Source organism: Strix uralensis, chromosome 2, assembly GCF_047716275.1.
Source record: "Strix uralensis isolate ZFMK-TIS-50842 chromosome 2, bStrUra1, whole genome shotgun sequence".
In the NCBI taxonomy this organism is placed as follows: Eukaryota; Metazoa; Chordata; class Aves; order Strigiformes; family Strigidae; genus Strix; species Strix uralensis.
The window spans coordinates 7,779,545-7,798,808 of NC_133973.1; the positions used below are offsets into that span (position 1 = coordinate 7,779,545).

General features: G+C 45.1%; 1 protein-coding gene across 6 annotated transcripts; it reads right to left on the reverse strand.

Annotated features, from left to right (window-relative positions):
• Positions 1-1,532: 1,532 nt before the first annotated feature.
• Positions 1,533-17,524, reverse strand: ING4 (inhibitor of growth family member 4). Of its 6 annotated transcripts, XM_074854576.1 has the most exons (9): positions 17,042-17,072; positions 10,986-11,086; positions 4,635-4,706; positions 4,277-4,443; positions 3,970-4,084; positions 3,546-3,654; positions 3,074-3,221; positions 2,612-2,673; positions 1,533-2,399 (listed from the first exon to the last, which is right to left on the reverse strand). In XM_074854576.1, the coding sequence occupies exons 2-9, from the start codon at positions 11,023-11,025 to the stop codon at positions 2,360-2,362; spliced, it is 753 nt and encodes a 250-aa protein (XP_074710677.1). In that variant the 5' UTR covers positions 11,026-11,086; positions 17,042-17,072; the 3' UTR covers positions 1,533-2,359. The 6 variants fall into 6 exon arrangements, with proteins under 6 accessions (XP_074710677.1, XP_074710695.1, XP_074710685.1 ...); XM_074854594.1 differs by lacking the exons at positions 10,986-11,086; positions 17,042-17,072 and adding an exon at positions 17,497-17,524; XM_074854584.1 differs by lacking the exon at positions 10,986-11,086 and having other exon boundaries at positions 17,042-17,119.
• Between the last annotated feature and the right edge of the window lie 1,740 nt (positions 17,525-19,264).

The following is a 19,264-nucleotide window of genomic DNA, read 5'->3' on the forward strand; positions in this document are numbered from 1 at the left end:
ACAGGCCGGCTCATTTCCTAGCTTGGTGTGCAACACACCCCTGCCCGCTCACACTTTTTTCACATTACAACACATGCATTTATAAGCTGCTTATTATCCTTCATGAGCAGTGGCTTCATTACAGGGCCACCACTTCAAACACCTCTCTAGCCCACAATTCCTAGAGAGTTTGCTGCTAATGGCGGCCATTACAATCCAGCGTCTTATTGCATCAAAACCAAACCACTCAGAGGAGTGTTTACACCCTTTATCACCCTTGCACTTTGCCCAAAGCCTGTTTTCACATTCAGACCACATCCTCCATTTGTTCTGTGAGTTGAGCACCCAGCTGATATCTGGATAAACCCCAGCTGAAGAAATTTGTTCCCCTGCCACAGTCTCCTCCCCCACTGGATGATGGCACAGTGTCTTCTCTTACGAAGACTAGACCAGACACACAACCAACACCTTCCAGAATTTACTTCCTTTCTGTTTAAGGAGGGAAGCCCCAGGAAAACGGTCTAAGACAATCTGGGAATTGAGATACGGACTGTGGCAAGTGATACCACAAACCATGAGAGCCACGTCTGGGTAAGAGCTTACAGATATTTTTTTCTGTGCAAAAGCACACTGATGCAATGCTAACTCACTTGAGCAGAGACTTAACACCAGTTTCTGAGCTGATGGCTTTGACGGGGTGCCCATACAATTACAAGGCGCGAGCAGCATTGCTCTTCACCTACACAGTCCTCTGGATGGTTTTAATAACGAACCGCTAGAAGAGCTTTGGGTTCCTGCTACCAAGTCCTCCTACAAGTCATCTATGCGAGGAAAACATTTAATGTTTCAGGTGAAAAGTTTAAGCCCTCCTGAATAGCAGAGAACAAGCAGGAAGAACAGACTCAAGCTCCAGGCCGTGCCAATGGAATTGATAAAGGGGAGCTTCAGCATGGATCACCTCCTCCCAGTTCGCTGCAGACACAACGAAGAGACAATCAAAAACGTCTTCAGTAATTGTTTTGGAGCCTGACATTATCTTAGTAACAGCAGCTGGAGTTTCTGGCAACAAGGTGATCCAAGGTGAAAGCAACCCCCTGGGGAGCAAGTTATCAGGGTATCTGGAAAATCTATCCACGTTCTTGGATGCACATGGTTTGTGCTGATGGCTTATTTTCTCAGCTGTGCTGCCCAACAGAGTCCTGAGTCTCTGAGTCCAGAGAGGGTTGGCCTTCTATAACCTCCACCTCTCCTCATTTAAGAGGAGACAACGGATGAAGTAAATGATCCAACAAAAATGTGAATGAATGTCCACGCTCTTGTGAGGGCATGACTGAAGGGGCAGGTTTTTTTCACAGCCACTTGAAAGCTTAGTAACCTTTTGCAAGTATTTTCAAGCCTAACTTAGGCAGAATGTCACTTACTAATGCTGTTCAGGACTTACATGAAAAAGCTGAAAATTCATCGTTTAGAATAAAAGCGGAGACAAGAGAGGAAGAATAATGAGACCAACTGCCTCAGTTTACTTTGGCGCGGACAGCAAGGCAAATGGAGTATTTGTTTCAATGAACTTTATTTAATTCTGTATTATACAAGTGGGATCTGAATCCCCAAACTTCCCATCATCAACATAATGGAGAAGCACCACTGCACAAAAGGAAGGCAGAATTTTGGAGCCAGAAGACAGGCTAGATCGAGCCATTTCTCCCCATGTGGTCAGAAATTCTTCCTCCTTCACACAATGTACTTCCCAGACCAGCAAGTTTACCCCAGGAATAAGAGAGACAAAGCTAGCTCTAAACACTCCCTCCTCCTCCTCCTCTCCCCAACAAAAGAGGCTGCTCAATACCAGTAGTGGAATGGTTAAAGATAGGCAGTACATTAGGTTTTCAGTCTCTCAACCAGCCCACTAGATTAAGAAGTGGCCTGGTTACTCCCTCTCTCCTGGAAAAGATCCAGGAAAATCAAAGACCTAAAATGCTGAAGACTTACCTCCTTTCCTTCCCCCATCCCATAGCCTTGTTCTCTAAGCAGAGAGTAGGCAATGAACTCTGAGGAGGCTGAAGGAAAGCCAAGGAAAATCAGGGGCTACCTGAATCCCTGGGAATCTGGTGGCTACCCTGGTGCCCTCACATTCATTCCCTTTGAGGTTCAGAGACCTGTTTGGAATAGTACAGAGAGGGCTTCCCTTAGGGATTCGGAGCAACCAGGGATACAGAACACACAGGAACCGCCGTGAGGGTACACACCATTCCAGGGATGGCCCAAACCACAAAGAGGTCAAGACTCCCCCCAGCCAAGGCCCCAAGGGCTGGGGGAGCTGGGACGAGGCCCTGGCAGGGGGAAGAGAGCTCCTGCAGCAGTACTGAGGGCTCGTGGGATTTTACTTCTTCTTCCTCTCCTGGGAACAGCGAGGGCAGAACCTGGTGGAAAGGGAAGTAAAAAGCCAGCATTTAGGGACTGACAATGAACCTTGAACATACAGTCCCAAAGGACATTTTCCAAGGTCCCCGACAAAGCCTTAATTCAAATTTTCCTTTTTGAGAGGTATTCTAAGTCAGTACTCTCCCTTCTGCCACCCAGGACCTCCCCTTTCCAAAGGCCAATGCGTCCTCCAGGTTGCTTGTTCACTCACCATTTTCCTCTTGGTTTTGTTGTCAGACCCACACAGGCAAAATGAAACCATTCAATGGAACACTGTTGGGATGGAGAGCAGTCAGTTAAAGAGCAGTCTTCTTTTGAAATCCCTGCTTCTGGGCTACTGAAGCTTCCCCACATTTGATCACTAACTCCTAAATCTCTAGCAGTGACCAGGGAATGAACTCACGCCCAACCTACACATTGTCAGCAAGGAGAACTCCTCTTCTCCCTTGCTAAGTGTGGGGGCAAGAAAATAACCTGTCATTTTAAGGAAAACCCTGAAGAAAGAGGCACTTAACAGGTCACGGCAAGCCACCCCTCTGCCCTTCCAAACCACCCAAGGTATAGTCCTCTCCTTGTCACTGCTTGCTGCATCAGGCCCCACCCAGGCAGGACAAGACTTTCTGTGCAAGACTCCCCTCTATTCCCTTCTCCCTCATTTCCAGCAAGCTCTTACATCGGGGTTGTCGCAGCCGATCATCTCCCCGTAGGAGACCTGGTGGCAGAGGCAGTAAGTAGGCTCATTGGGGTCCACGGGCATATCCAATACATCTGAAGGGTGCACATTTCCAAAGGTGACTGAAGGCATCCCATACTCTGTGCTACTGCAGGACAGGAGTAAAGTAGGTCAGCAAAATAACTGCCTTTGAGTCCCTTCATGCTTCCCAAGACATGTTTCCCTTGTTTGCCAGAGACAGACACTCCTCTATTTTTAAGCACACATACACACAACTCCACTGAAGCGACCTGCTTTCCTCTTCGTGTCACACTCCCCTGAAAGAATTGAAAGGTCTCCATCTTCCTGCTTCCCAAGGAGGGACAGGGGACACACCGTCTAGTCTGAGCCTTCGCAGGGAAGTCTAGCTAGGCCTCCCTTGGTCTGATTTGTAGTGCTGCTCCTCATTCCCACAAATCTCTCAAACACTTACGTGCGGACAAGCTTCAATTTCTTTTGGGCAGTTTTTGGCGCTTCCTCATCAGAGTTCTTCCCTTTAGAGCGAGCACGGGCAGCTTTCTTCTCTTTCTGGGCTCGGCCCTCTGGTAAGAAGAGAAAGAGGTGCTGCATCTGCCACCCCATCAAAACAGACACCTGACAGCAACAACCTCTCCAGCACTAAAATACACTCCTACTGCGGAGTGTATATTGGCTTTGGGCCATGCACCCCATCTTAATTTTATCTAGTGGCCTTGAATATGCTCACACAAGAAGAGCCCAGGTCACCATCTTTTTACCTGTCCTTCAGATTCCAGCGTAACAGTCTGTACCACTCCAGTGCCTGCCTTCATCCCCACCACTTCCATAGTCACTTGGCTGCCTCCTGTATCAATCTGCAGCCCAGTGGTGGTACTCACTCTTCTTGCCCTTGCTGGAAGAACTGTCATAGTCACTCGACTCTATCTGCTTCTCCTTCAGGTCTGCTTCAAAGCGAGCGAGGTCTGTGTCCAGCCGCCGGATGTGCTTATCAACCTGCAAAGGTGACAGGGACCAGGAGTCACACAGAACAGAGCCCAAGAGGGCAGAGAGGAGCGGGCACAGGGCTTGCACTAAGAGCTGGGAAGCTAGAGCGAGTAGGGCCTAAAAAGAGAGATCAGGGCCTCCCAAGATTGGGGGTTTAGTACAGTCTTTCATACAACAAGCACTAGACACTTCCCTTCATACCATCTCGTAGGTCTGCATAGCCAGCTGGACCTTGTCGTCCCCAAATTCCTTGCATTTCCCATAGGCCTCCTGGATTTGCTTGAGAAGCCCCAGTTTTTCCTCCGAAGACAAAGTCCGTGCATTGCTGATATACTCCGTGGCCAACTTATCGATCTCTGACTTGAGGTCTGAAACAAGTTTACCATTAAATATGTAAATACACATACACACATACTACAGTGCCTTGCTCTAAGAGATGGAAGGATCACAGCAGAGCTTCCTCCCCTGCCCCGAGATCCCCATCATAAAGGCAAAGGAAAGAAAAGCTGGTCAAGCTGCGTACTTCCTGTCTCCTCAACAAATCACCTCTAATCCTCACCTTCTGTCCTCTGATCCAGATCTCGCATGAGCTGGAAGTTTCTCTGCAATTCAAACGGCAGGTTCTCAATACCTGCAGGGAAAGGAGGGTACATGGAGAAGTCAGGTTCCTGTCCACGATGCCAAGGCAGAAACAAAGCTAACTGATGACATATACACCACTCCCGTGATACCCAGTGCCCTTTCCTGGTGCACATCAGCATGCTTCCATTTGTTGTCAACTCCAAAGGAGACAAGACTATAAAAATATATTTAATCCAGGACCATAGTTCTATAATACATACTAGTTAACAGAAAACTGCTGCTATGCAGAAAGGCCTACATTAAGAAAGCAGAAAACCAAAATTTGTAATGAAGTGAGTCATTATAATACAACATATCCATCCAAGAACTCCATTCATTAATGAAAAAAATAGTACAACAGCTGGTAAATAATGCCATCTAGGTATATCTATAACAGGATGTAAAAATTTAAGCTGATCAAATGCTAATTCACTGAAAAGTGAGTCCATCTTAGTGCATCTATTTTACATGTAGGAGACAGGAGATACTTTGTGCAGAGCCAGAAAACAAGTCTGAGACAGGATGGGGAGCAGCGAACAGCAGTCTTAACCCCCCGTCACGTGTTCCTTGTTCTGCCTTCTGCACCATAATCTCAGTGTGGTCTGTCAAACACCTGGAAGGATGCTATACTTCGTGAATAATAAATGCTTGTAGGGCTCTGAATGAGCAATGTGAAGTTGATAGTCAATTAATTTTCAATGCACTATGCTACTCACCCCCTAGGCATCACCAGATGCTCAACTGACAAAGCCGATAAAAACAATTCTTATTTTTCCATGCCTGTCTAATCAAACTGAGATCTAGTGTCACTGCATTAACCTGAAGTCCAAGCTTGACTGTTGTCACCTTTATACCTAATAAAAAATATAAATCTCTCTTGCAGGTTAAAAAAAAAAAGGTGGGGGGAAAAGCTATTCAGAAACACAACATAAGCATGTCTGCTTCCTGAGCCCACTCCCCAACACATAGGGAGTGTAAATAAAGGTGTGCCTACCCATCATCAAAACTGTCTAATACATCAGTCCCAGCAGCAGTCTCTATTTTCGCTGCCACGTGTTTCTACAGCAGAGACATTTCCCTGAAAAGCAATCAACCAGCAGAGAAGTTTTGTATGCAAGAGGCACATTTTAACAAGTACTACACATGGCCCATGAAATTAATTCCTGTAAGAAGTGAAAACAACTGTGGGCCGACCTGTGCTCAGAAGCTTTAACTTATTTTTTTGCAGAGTATAGTAAGTTATATACAGAATCCTCATAAGTAACCAAGTTATTGCTTCAATAAATTTATGTTGATATTTCTAATTTAAATATCTGAGAAATGCTCAGATAGCAGGTGTCCTTAAGCACCCAGATACATAATCACACAGCACATGCACATCGTCCCCCTGCATTCAAGGATAGTTAACAGTGCAAAATCAAATTCTCAAAAAATTAGTAAGCAGTAAAATTAAGCCTGTCTGCACATTCCTAAATTTGATACTTCCATGGTAGTCCAGCATGTCAGACTTCACACAAGGTTCAAGGAGCCGACTACCAGATTACATCCCTATGGCTCAAAAAAGCATCTCGGAAGACAATGGTGACACAATGCTGAAAATTATCATTGCTTACAACAGGACCTTATGGCAGAGATGAAATCCAGCTTGGGAATCTCAAGACCAAGCCTTTTTCCTTCCTGCAATCCCCAGCCTCATCAACTCCAAACCTTTCAATTTATACAGCAAATGAAACCTGGGTCATACTGCAGCACGCTGCTTTTCACTCCTCTCCAAAGCATCCCCTGCAGAAGACAAGACAGGTATCCTCTAGAGGAAAACAGTATCTGTTCTTGCACTGCACACAATATGTCAAATTTACAGCAAGTTTATTAGTCCTGGAAGATCATGACTTCTAAATTCTTGACTTTGTAGTTTTTAAAAAAGATTAATGCAATTTCTTTTTCTCTTCTAAAAAGGAAAGTTGGTAAAAGCACAAATTCCACCGTGTACAGTCAGTTTTCCCTCAGCAGGGCTAGAAAATTTAGACAGAGTGAGCACCTAGGCTAGCACAAAAAAACAGTGGGATGCTATTCTCTGGGCAGAACAACGCCACACGAGCTTACGGCCATGTTTCACAGTGATATCCTCGCAGCCGGAGAAACTCAGGCAGGAGTCTGCTTCTGCTACAGAACCTGAAAGGGACTGTGCTTTATTTTTTACAGCCGTTACTGTAAAAATTGGCCAGCACATGCCCTCGCCTGGAAAACCTCTGTCTTCCCTCTGCCTCTAACGTGCCTGCTCTTGTCTTTTCAGCTGGTGCCATCCATCCTTTGGAGACTCTCTCTTCCCAGCGCTGCCTCCCCTCGCTGCCAGCCCCGCACAGCCCGGCCAGGGCCTCTCCTGCCTTGTTCCCTGCCTCCATGCATGCAGAACGCCCGGCTCCCGGCAGCTCCCGGCAGCGCCGAGAGAGGCATCATCCAGCGCTGGCCAAGCAGACGCTCAGCAGAGACCCAGTTGGCGGATCATTTACCAGTCAAGCACGTAGGAGCAATGATCTTCCAGAGGCTCATTAGCTGGGCAGGTTTCCACGGGGACTGATGAGACAAACCCCTGTCATTTGAATTCCTTCCCTGCTAAAACCAGCAAAATGATTTTCTAAAACCCCAGCAAAACGTTTCACTCTGCAAATCTATTATCGGACCAACATTCTGCAATTGCTTCATCAATAAATTGGGAGAAAACAAAACAAGTGACAGTACAGTGACTTTATAATCAGAACTGTTATAAAGATGCTTTATCTATTCAACTGAAAGTGGAAAGAAGCTGAGTACACTGTTACAAATTATGATCCAGAGAGTTTGGCAAGAACAAAAAGCATAAGACAAAGCTGCAGCTAAGCAAGTTTTAACTGAGCAACAAACTATTTGTACAGTATATAGTTTCATCTAACTACAGGGAAGTTTTCTACTATCTGCAGCTTAGCTCAAAAGCTCTTGTGTACCCTTAAACAAAAGCATCACAGAATTTATCACCGCGGTCAGTATCCTTGCTGAAATTGTCTGGTCTGTGCCATGCTGGCTATCAGACATCACCACCCTAACAGTCCCATTAAAAAAAAAATTCTAAGATTTAAGTTTCTATTTCCTCATTCCTACTAATGCAACACACTTCAGTCCTTCTAAAAACATTCATGTTATTTTGTTTCATCCTGAATGACTCCTTTTCATTTGCTCTTTCTTCTTATTGTAAAATGCACCTAGAACTTCTCATGACTAAACAACTGTAAAATACCCAAATAATTCTTAGATTCTGGAATGGATCAGTGTAAAGAAAAAACACCCTAGAGGCATCCTTGATCACTTGAGGGGCAGAGAAGGGCAGTCACTCTGTCCCAGACAGGCAACAATCTGACAGAAAAATAAAAGCAAGGGCCTCTTTCAACACAAATGGCATAGCAGCAAGAGTGGAAGAGGAAGATCTGCAGTGAAAAAAATGCTCGCAATGCCAGCAGCTTCGCCCAAAGCATGGGCTGGCATTAATGCAACTGCAGCCATCTGCACAGATCCACGTGCAGCCCCACTGTGCCCCACTTGTTCCTGTCACAGTACGATTACCCTGAAAATCATCGTTGCAGGTCTCTCTGAGTTTTTCCCACCCCTTTGTTTTCTCACTCTCGTTTTAATTTCTTATCACAAGTTAAAAGTCTCTCTACATACCTTTGTCTTTCCTTTCCTCAACTCCTACCACTTCACTACTCCCATTCTTTGTTCATCTGTTATTCTCCTCTTTCCTTGTCATTCCTTCCCTCATTCATTCTTCTGCAGGCATCCATAACCATGCTGTCTTGTCCCTAAAGAACCACACGCTCTCACTCTCCACAAGTCAGGATCCACCAAGACCCTCCTTCCCCTCCAATTATTACTATTTACTTCTTTTTAGAAACACATGTGGGGTGTCAAGTGTAGGCAACTGATATTTAAACTTCAGCTACTTAACTCAGATGTTAACTCTGACATAGACACACAGAGCGCAAGCCCACACATCCCGACAGCTTTCACTATGCTTCAGTCCTCCAGAGCATGTCTTTTAACTGTGCCAAACAATAGGTTTGTACTGTCACAATGTCCAAATTCCTAAACAGATCCATTGCACCAAGCACTATACAAATAGATGGTCCCTCTCCTGAGACATCTGTTCACCCACCATGTTCAGATGCATGTTTCAATTTATTAAAAAATGTGAAAATACATTTTGAAACATAACCACAGTTGCTTTATTGAACAGCACAGATTTCAGCTAACACTTTAAACACCACATTGTGAAGATAATTAAAAAAAATCCTGCTTGTGCCAGGGACTGCCACAAAGAAAGGTTAAGTTCTTTGCCCCCTGAGATAGGAAATTGGCTGGTATCTTGTGGGGGAAGCACACAGGACTTTTCAGTACTCCATGATTCTCATAATTTTGTAGCATTTTAAGTACACTGCAGGACAACTGGCTTAGAGCAATTTTCAGGAGCTTCCTTGCTTCACAGAATCACAGAATCATCTACGTTGGAAAAGACCTTGAAGATCATCTAGTCCAACCATTAACCTAACATTGACAGTTCTCAACTACACCATATCCCTAAGGATTCCTCATTAGAGGGAAGATATCTTGTATATCCCTCCATCCCTCTTTTTAGAGGGTATAACCCTTTTAAACTGCTGCTTCTACTCTGTCCTGCACTCTCAGCTAATTATTTCTCTTCCCACACAATTTATTGAAATTGGTGGATGTGTATAATATATACCTTTCTCTCTATTCATATATAACTCAGCCCTACTGCAATAGATGCATCTTAACCTGTAACATCCTCTCAACAGCTCTGTAAGGGATAATACTACCTACATTTCTACAAACAGGGTACTCGGGTGCATAGTAGACTGCACAGGCACCCAGGAATTCTGTGGCCATGGCATATACCCCAAGCTCTGGGCCAGTGCACTGGACACCAGTCCACCCCAGCACATCTACTTCAGGCACTGTCCAAAGAAACAGATTATCAGTCAATGTAACAGCCACAGAAACCTAATACTCCCCCAAAGAGTGAACCCTTTTCTCAGGGTGGGAGGGGCTCTTTTTCTCTCTTTCTTATTGCATTAGTTCAATGCTACAGCATCCACAGCCAAGATAGCAGGTGATGTTGTTAAGTCTCAGAAAAGGGATCTTTATTGCTGTGTTAAGATCAACCTTGATTTCAGAAGCTTGGAAGACTAACATGTCAAATGAGACTTGCACCACTCCAGGCATTTCCAGCCTGTCACAGATCTCCAAAGGCAGGGACCACCACCAAGGAGATCATAGGGCTACCTGACAAAACGGTCAGATCAGATTTGCTGTTGGGTAAGTGAAGAAATGCGGAGAAAATGCAGTATGCTTTGTCTTGTAACGCCACCTTGTATCAACTCTGCTAAAAATACCAGTCAACAACAAAATCAATTCTAAATGAACTGGTCATTAACAATTATAAATGTATTAGCTTAGTGGGGGCTGTGCTAGTAGCTTTCACAGACAAACAAATGATGCCTATGAATCACTAAATCCTCTCCCCTGCATGAGATCTTTTGTAATTTTCCAGAGATCATGTGTGCTGCATCTCAGATGCAACTAATCCAGTCTCAGTAAGGTGAAAGGCATCTTTCACTCCACTAAAGCAGTGTTAAATATAGAAACATTTTATTAAGAGATTTGCATATCTGAAGTATGATGTGAGAAACTTGAGAGGCAAGAACAGGAGGGTATGGCCACATGCTACATTGGGGAGGGGCCAGAGTAATGACTGTAGGTGCAGTGAGAGATAAAAGAACCTGGGGAATGTGGAATGCAGCCAGGCCTGGGGAGGAACCGAAGGCTAGCCTACAGCTAGTTCTGACATCACACCCATGCCCTCCAAGAGGATTAAGATGACAATACACATCATACCCTCATTTGATGAAGCTATACAGAGGAAAATCCAGACAGATGTAGCTATTCCGAAAGAATAACCCTATTTTACTGGGTTAGCTAACGTTATCAAGGAATGAAAGGACATTCCCATATCAGTTGCTGGAGAAAGACGACTTTCCAGAGGGTGTATGCTGCTTCTGTTGCTCTGTGCTTATGCTGTCGTAAGTTTTCTAGTACTGACAAGCCCTGAACTGGTGCAACTCTATGTGCCTATTGACATACGCAAATAGAAGGAGCAAAGAAAACTTGACGCCTCCCTAATCAGTACAAAAAAGGGGAAAAACCCCAAAGAAAACAACTACACAGTACCATGTTAACTTACCAGCTGAGGACTCCTCATCTAAATCTGCTGTCTCCATCATCCTCTTCACTGAGGCAGATATGTCCTAGTGTCTGCTCCTGGAACAGGTCCTGACTGGTGGCCTCCAAGACAACGGAATTAATATCAAGCAGCCATCTGAGTAGACAGGCCAGCAACATTCTTCTACCTCTCAAGATCACCAAGGCTACTAGCCCTCTGCTGATGACTCTCCCAAGCCTTTAGGTCTAATTCAGACCAAATGTTGGCAGAATCTAGGTCCTCAGAGGTTTGGGGTGGGGGAAGATGGAAACACTTTTTATTGTTTTGTTACCATTCCTTACCAACATTTTACGCTGACATTTATTCAGTAACAGACCAGTTTAACCATATGGAAATTTGAACTTCCTTCCAGTCTGGCACACACTTCTCAAGTGAAACAACGCGTGCTCCCTGTTCAGCAAGGCAAATAAAGCAACAGCCTCATCAGCAGGAACATATGTGGTGGACACATAGCTGGAACCATCAGGGAAGGTGTTGTTTGACTCCTTCAGAAAGCACACCCACAAACACAACCCTTCCATTCACCTCAGCTGCGTGAGCAACCGCGCAGATGCGTCCTCAGCAGTACAGCACAGGTAGGTGAGCAGAGAAGGCATTTCAAAATAAATTCAGGCACCAGAGAGGTGAGGAGAGGTACACGCCTTGGTTCTGTTGCCTTAAAAGATAAATCTGTGTTTTGTCACTAAATATGCTTACTTTATTCTGATACCCACTAGGTGGGTAAACAGGGAAGCACTGATGGTAGAAAATACATGCAGTTGCACAGCAGTTCTCTTTACTATAAAGACAATCCCTACACTCATGGCACATTCACATATAAACAGAGACTTGTAGAAAACTATCTGGGACTGTTTTCTGAATACCTGTACTTCAACGATGCTCATTACAAAGAAGCTCTGCAATCCTCCCAAAAATTCCAAACATGAAGAAAACTCAGTGTTTGCATCTCATCTTCTAGAAAATCTGTATTAGTCACCCTTCCTTTCTCCCCCTCAAAGCCTCCACTACAGTATTTCTAACCCAGTACGAGAGCAGATAGTGAGCCAAGCACACTAACTCACGTTTGAGCAAGGACAAACTGCTCTAATGAGTCTTCATGTGCATTCAATCTTCTCATCACAAAACACCGTTTTCTTCCTCCTTATTCTTCCTCCATTCATTTCTACATCTCTAACTCCTTTGCACCCACAGTTTTTCCCCTACTAAATCTGCACTGCTTTCTTGGCATGAGGGAAAGCTCTTCAGTATCTTCCTCTTTCCCCTCAGAAGCAGTCACAAAATGGTTTAGAGACCACAAAGACAGTATTTGAAGAGATGGAAATCTCTTCATGCTTAACTTCAGCCACTGAAGAGAACTGAGGAAAGAGCCATGCTCAAAGAAAAACACCCGGGAAGAAGAGATCTGGAGCAAGAAACATTCATTCCTCTTCTTCCCCTTCCCTGAATCCTTTGGCTCAGTACAGTCATTGAAGGGGCAGCTTCAGTAGGATGAAGGAAGGAAGGTGATCAGAGCAGACAAGATACGGAGTTCTTCTGTCAGGATGTTCAGCACAGAAGGAATGTGCATATTTTTCTGCTGCAAAAACATCTGCTAGGAGCATAACACATTTCAGACAGATATGCTTTGCAATTAACAGCTTAGAGCAAAAGCAAGGGCATGTCTAATCCTAGGTCTAAAGCCAGTTTCAAATTACAGCAAGGACTTGAAAGCTACTGAAATACCAGACCCAAGAAGCTGCCAGACACCTTTTACTAAGGTAACTTGGCTGTTCCACAAAAATCTCCTGGAAAAGAACTTTAGATGTCCAAAGGAGAGGACTCAAAATTTATGAACTAAAACAACTGAGGCTGTATGTATAGCTCTGTCAGACTGCTCGTGCATTTTAAAATACAGTTTTTAATTACCTAACTGCATGAGATTTTCATATGAGGCAGTTCTTATTCCCAGTGACTGAGCAGTGATTCAAAGGTTTTTTTTTTTAATCTTTGCTCAATACAGAGTCACACATACACGACCCAAAACCCAATATGAAAACTGAATTGGTAATCAGCTTTTCAACGTGTTCGTTATTGTGACATTAGAATGCTTTTTCACAATGTTGCTGTGGAGCAGCCCACTTCCCTTACCAATAAAAAGAAGGTCAAGAGATTTACTGAGGCAGAGAGATTAAAGCCAAGAAGGCCAGCTCATTACAAACACACCTCTTGAAATGTCTAAAAATGCTACATAGTCTGACTTTTCAGAATTATCTGTTCAAAGCAGACTTCAGTTGCAGCTGACTACACATCTTCACTCATAATTTGAGGGAAACACAAGCCATGCAAGGAGAACCTCTAAAAAGCATGACCCCCAAAATAAACACAAACATCAAACTCACTTTGTCAGAGTGGTATTCAACTGCCTCAAACATGAGGCCACTTTTTTCTTCTTACAATCTTCACTTAATTCATTACATGCCTTCCTTTCTTCAAGGATATGAAGAGGTCCTACAAACAACTGCCCTCTTTCATCACACACTCCTCATTCATTCCCTGAGCAGATCCAGCCAGTAGAAAGAAAATATGAAAGAGAATCTCTGTGGGAGGAAAAAAAATTCAACCGAAAACTGTGTCTGCATTAGCACTATAATACTAAAAGAATTCCATTCCAAGATATAAATATTAGACATTTTTAGAAGAGCTGGCCAAAGGTTTTGGCCTGTTTGTATCAATTTTCAGGAAGTTTTGGAACATTAGTGAACTACATCAAAACTGAACTGAATTTTTTAAAATACTGAAATAATGTGAAAAAATAAAAAAAGGAAGGAAGGAGAAAGGAGGAGCAAGGGGGAAACTGAATGTTGGCAGGGAGGTATGAAAAGAAATGGAATAGCTGATCTGAGATCATCTCAAAAGAATTAAACGAGGATGAAAATATAGATTAAAGGTTAAACTTGCCTAACTGGACATTTTTGGTAAGAGTACACATTTCATTAGTGAAAATAATTTTTTGAAGTGATTAAATTACAACTCGTGACAAATACTTGATGTAGTATCAAAAAGTATCTTGCATAACAAGCTAGAATAAGAAAAAAAACAAACATAAGATCTATTAAAAGTACTTTAAACAGCTACATCAGTCTTTAGAATGCATTACAGAGAACTATCAGCTGTGGCTGTACCACTTGTGCAAATCACACAGCAGTTCTTGATCCACCAAAAGAAAAGTTAGTCACTTATAAGTGAGATGCAGACTGGAAGAATGAGAATGGAAGGAACAGACCACTGGGACAGCAAAAGACAGCCTGTCTGCAAACAGATACTTTCCATCAAGTCTTACAGAGGGTAGTACATTTAGGAATGAGCAGCATCTGTGATGGATAAAGGAGCTGGACTGTATTTCTCAGAAACAGAAAGACTGTATCGTATCAATATCATGGTAGTTACCTGAATATGAGCTCCCAGCTGAAATGCAATGGTGAGCGTACCCAACAGAACGATAACCTGACTGCTTTAGATAGTACCATGAAGAACACTGGTTACTAAAGAACTGTATGCATTTTCAGAGTCTGAAGTTCAAGTAGGATGTCAAAAGATTAGAGCAGGCTTGGAGAACAACGATATGGGTAACTAGAAAACTGAAAAATATGTTATCACTGGCAGTTTTTTTTTTTGCTAAGTTATCAGAAAGAAGGCTAAGATTTAATCAATTACAATCTACACAAGGAAGAAATTTTTAATAAGGGGACACTTCAACATGGCAGGTGAAAGGCATTACAGGTGCAATGACTAAATATTGGAACTGTGAAAAGTAACTACAGAAAAAGTCACAAATCCATAACAGCAACGCCTATCAGTAAACCAACTTACTGAAGACTGAGATGGATACTCTTTCACTGTAAGTATTACAACTCATATGATGGGCTTTTCTGAAAGAAACTCTAGATTAAGCACAGCAATTGTCCTACAATTCGCTATAAAAGGGAAATAATGTGGCATATACTATACAGGACACCAGACAAAACTGAAAAAGGCCTTAAGAGCTCTAGAGTATGCAAAAAGGGCTAAACCATTGCAGTTAAGATTGCTTTGTTCTTCCTAACATCTTTGTAGCCAGATTTTTTAAAGTACTTTTAGATTGTACACATTATTTTTTTTTAAGCAAGATACCTTAAAAATGATAGTTTACACCACCATGTAAATATCAACAGGACGAGAATCTCTACTTCAATTGCAGGACCACACATCTCAGCTGAGAAAGAAAATATGAGTTTGTAATTTTCTCTGCATGCTTGTACTAGAGGGGAACAGGAGTTTCCAGGGGGTTCACTGATTTTAGCTGACAGTGACGATGAGATCCAGAAGTGTTTGACTTTGGTGGGAGCACTCTCTAGCCACCAAGCTCAGCGACAGCTTCCTTTCTCTCCGACCTGGTATCTACCATGTCTCTCCACACTCAGTGCTGCATCTTTCTCATCTCTGCCTACCATCTGCAAATCCCAGTCTTTCACTCCTTTATCTCTGCACTGCAGTTCTTACTCAAAATACACTTGTGCTCTCCCAGTAGGAAAAACCTGCGCCCTCCCCATGCACTTACTCCTTGTCCATCTGCTTCTTTCTTCTCTAGCCCCCGTCCTCCCAGCTCCTGGCCATCTTTGCTGAGGAGCCTCAGTCAACTGCATTCTTCCACAACAGAGTGAGAAGAGCAGAAAAACATACATCTTTCTTTGCTCAGCCAATCCTTGCTCCTCTCTAACAATCTGCCTCCTCACCCAACTCTTCTTCCTGGCTTTTGCATCCTCCTTCCTTGCAGCTCCTAGATTGCCTGTTTGCTTCTGGCTTATTTTCAGCTTTCAGCAAAATTTGTTGTGGTTCTTGAACTTTCTTAACTTAATTCACAAGAGGTTTCCTTTCCTAATGACAAAAGGAGCACTGCAGACACAAGGAATGAGACCCTTTGTCTCCATATCAACACCGTATCAACTCTGTACTGGAAGAACCCTAGTGTAGCAAAATTTCTGAAGAACCAAGCTCCAAAGTTTCCAAGCATATGCAATCAGATAGCACGAGATTTAACTTGGCCAGGTGAAGTAAAAGACATGTTACCAGAACTACCACGCTTTAAACACACCACCCCATCATCATGCTCCCCCGTATCTGATGTTGACACCAGATCAGAAAGAGAAAATGAACAGAGCATTCATCAAAGAACAGGTTACTAAACCTTAACTCATTAGCACATTCCTTCAAAAGCAACTCCTCTGATTAGTCTAGTTGACTATTTTAAAAACACGGGAGTAAAACACGCATTGAAAGTCATCCCCGAAAGGGCAGAGTCCGACAAAGTTATAAGCACCTTAAAGCAGGATGGTATCATAGGGGGGCTCAGATAACGTTACCAACTCCGTTAGCATTTACAGAGCGCTTCTCGGACCAGCGAAACAGGACTGCCTTTGTAAAACGACAGCGAAGGAATCTACCGAAACGACCTTCCTACAGCTACAAAAGTTATCTTCGGCTTGATTCCCCCAGCCCTACAGTTTATCCCGGGAAAGCCCCTGACAGCCGAGCTGCTGCTCCCGAAAGGCGGCTGCAGCCGCGCCGGGCTCCTTCCTCCGCGGGGCCAAACCAAGCGCTGGCCGCTGCCGGACCGCAGCGGGGCCGGGCTGCCGCAGGAGCCCCCGCCGAGCCCTGCCCCACGGCGGAGGAGCAGCCGGTACCGGCGCTCCGGGCGGGCCGCCGGAGCCGCTGCCGCCCTTTGTAAACGGCTCCAAGACACCTCTACGCGTCGGGCAGCGGGCGGGGCCTCTCCGCACGGCCCCAGGACCGGGCGGCAGCGGCGGGGCCCTCACGGCCGGGCCGGGGACAGCCGGGCAAGGCTGCCGCCCGAGAGGCTCGGGGCAGGCCGCGGGCGCGCCGGGGACCGGTCAGCCCCCAGGCAGAGCTCGGCCGCCGCGGGGCCCCGCCCCGAGCCGCGGTCCGTCCGTGCCGGGGCGGCCCCAGCCGCGGCCCTCGGCCCCGCCCCCGGCGGCTCTTACTATCCAGGTAGTGCTCCAGGTACATCCCCGCCGCCATCTTGGGCCCCGCACACACGGGCGCTTCCGGCGGGAGCCGGACGCCGGCGCCCACCCCCCCAACCCGGAAGCGGCGCTGCCCGGCTGCGGAAGCCACTCCCGCTCCGCTCCTGCCGCCATTTTGAGCTCGGCGGGGCTGCTCGGGGCGGCTCCCGCGCTGCCCCCGTTCCCGGAGGCAGGGCCGCCTCTTCGCCCGGCCGGGTGTCGCCCGCCGCCTCGGGGCTCCGCCGGGAGTGGCGGAGGGAGGGTGCCCTTGCGGCATCAACGTGGGCCGCTCCGCTGCTGGTTGCGGGGAGGAGGCGGCTCGGGGAGCGGCGGCGGGAGGAGCGGGGCGAAGCGGGCCCGGCCGCAGGGCCCGGCGGGGAGCAGGCCCGGGGCTGCCTGGGTCCGAGTCCCCTGAGCTGCGGGAGGGTAAATACCTGCTGCCTTCATCTCCGCGCCAAAAGAAACGGGCTTCGTCTCTTGGAGGCTACGGAGGTCTCTCCTGGCTTCAGATAATTTTCAGCAGCTGGCTGGGCACTCCCGCCGGGTAATCTGGGTGAGGAAGTGCTGTTAGTTTGTTAGGGCACTGTATCTTTCCATTCCCCATGTAACTCGACAGTGAGGAGTAGCTGCTGCTACATCGTAACAGAGACCATCTTTGCTGTAAAATGATGGTGGTACAAACTTAGCTAACAAACCAAACAAAGCAGTGAAGTCACACATGGGACCATGGTCTCTTTTCTGCACCTTGCCCGACCCACTTTCATGACCATATACCACGAGTCACTTGTAGGTAGGAGATCCTGCTACAGCATTCAGGAGCCCTTCCCCAGACTGTCCTTTGCTAGTGATTGCACAGGACACGGTACGGTTTTGTGCTAGGTCGAGAGGGTGAGGTCACACGTGCGATTACAAAGGAACTGAGACAAAACTACCTTCTTTCGGTCCTTAGGGTCTATATAATATTCAGGATTGTTGTTTCAAGAGGTCAGCGTTAATTTAGCATCCTATACAGTTTAGGAAGCACGGGGCTGATTTAGAAAATGATATATTTAATTCACCTCCTGCCAACTCACCTACATTGAGTAGGTGAGTATACAGTCCCAATACTTTATAACAACAGTCATTGCTCAGGGCTGCGTGCTGCTAGATCCTGGTCCTGAGAAGAAGTGACCCAACTTGTTTCTTCTTTCCTCCCACAGATCTTCCAAGACACCATGCCTTTATTTATATTGATATACTGGGATAAGGATATACTGGGATTAAGTCTTCCAGCAGCCTGCAATGCAAGACTGAGGGGCTGTTATAAAAATTAATTGCAGCTGTTTGAACTATCAACCATCTTGCTGTTAAACAATTTGGTTAATTCAGAAATTCTCTGTGTTCTGAAGATGCAGTGTTTTCCAGTCCTATTCCTATAGTCATTTATTTATGACATTTTAAATTATTCAAAACACATTTCTTGTTCTTTTCAGTTCCCGTGTGAAGCAGCTGGCTTTAGTTAGCTGAACATTACTGTTAAACCTCACTTTGTTTTTAAAGTACTTCAAAATCCTTGTATAAATTGTCTTACACTCTGCATTAAGGGGAAGGATGTGGCTGTTACATTAAAAAAAAAAAAAATCTGCTCCCTATACCCTGTCACAGTATCTGAATCCCCCAAATGCATCCTGCATGGAGCTACCAGGATGAATGGAGCTGATGTTAAGAAACAGGCATTCTCAGACATTGCCAATTTGGTTAACAGACCACCTGGGAATCCTATTTTATCCACTAAGCCAAGGCTAGGGAAATGTCAAAATACTAGACCACTGAAATAGAAAGACAAGCTTCCTGTGGACTTGTTGCCACTGCTGATACAAAAGACAGGGAAAAGAGGAGACACTTGTGAAGTGTACAAATGTATCTTTAACTTCATTAACTGCCACTGTGAATTTGGAAAACAAAGGGGAGAGGCAGTTTTGTGTACCTGTGTGGTCTTGTGGCAGTAGAAATTCTTCCAATCCAGCACAAACTAGTTCCTGAGCTCTGAATCTAGAAAAGTTGCTCAGGGTTCCAGAAGCATCCTCACCTGCAGATGGAGTGTTACCACGGTACTTACTTGGTGAGAGGTGTATTTTTTAAACACTTCTGCAAGTGAAAGTCCTAGCATGAGTGCAGATGATTTTACAGGAAGGTGCTCCCCAAGTGGAATATGCTCTAGAG

Coding starts and splice junctions, on each gene's coding strand:
- ING4 (XM_074854576.1), bottom strand. CDS start 11,025: ATGATGGAGACAGCAGATTTAGATGAGGAGTCCTCAGCTG. Junction 4,085..4,276: donor CTATGCAGACCTACGAGATG/GTATGAAGGGAA, acceptor TCACCTTTGCAG/GTTGATAAGCACATCCGGCG. Junction 2,400..2,611: donor ACAAAACCAAGAGGAAAATG/GTGAGTGAACAA, acceptor CCTTTCCACCAG/GTTCTGCCCTCGCTGTTCCC.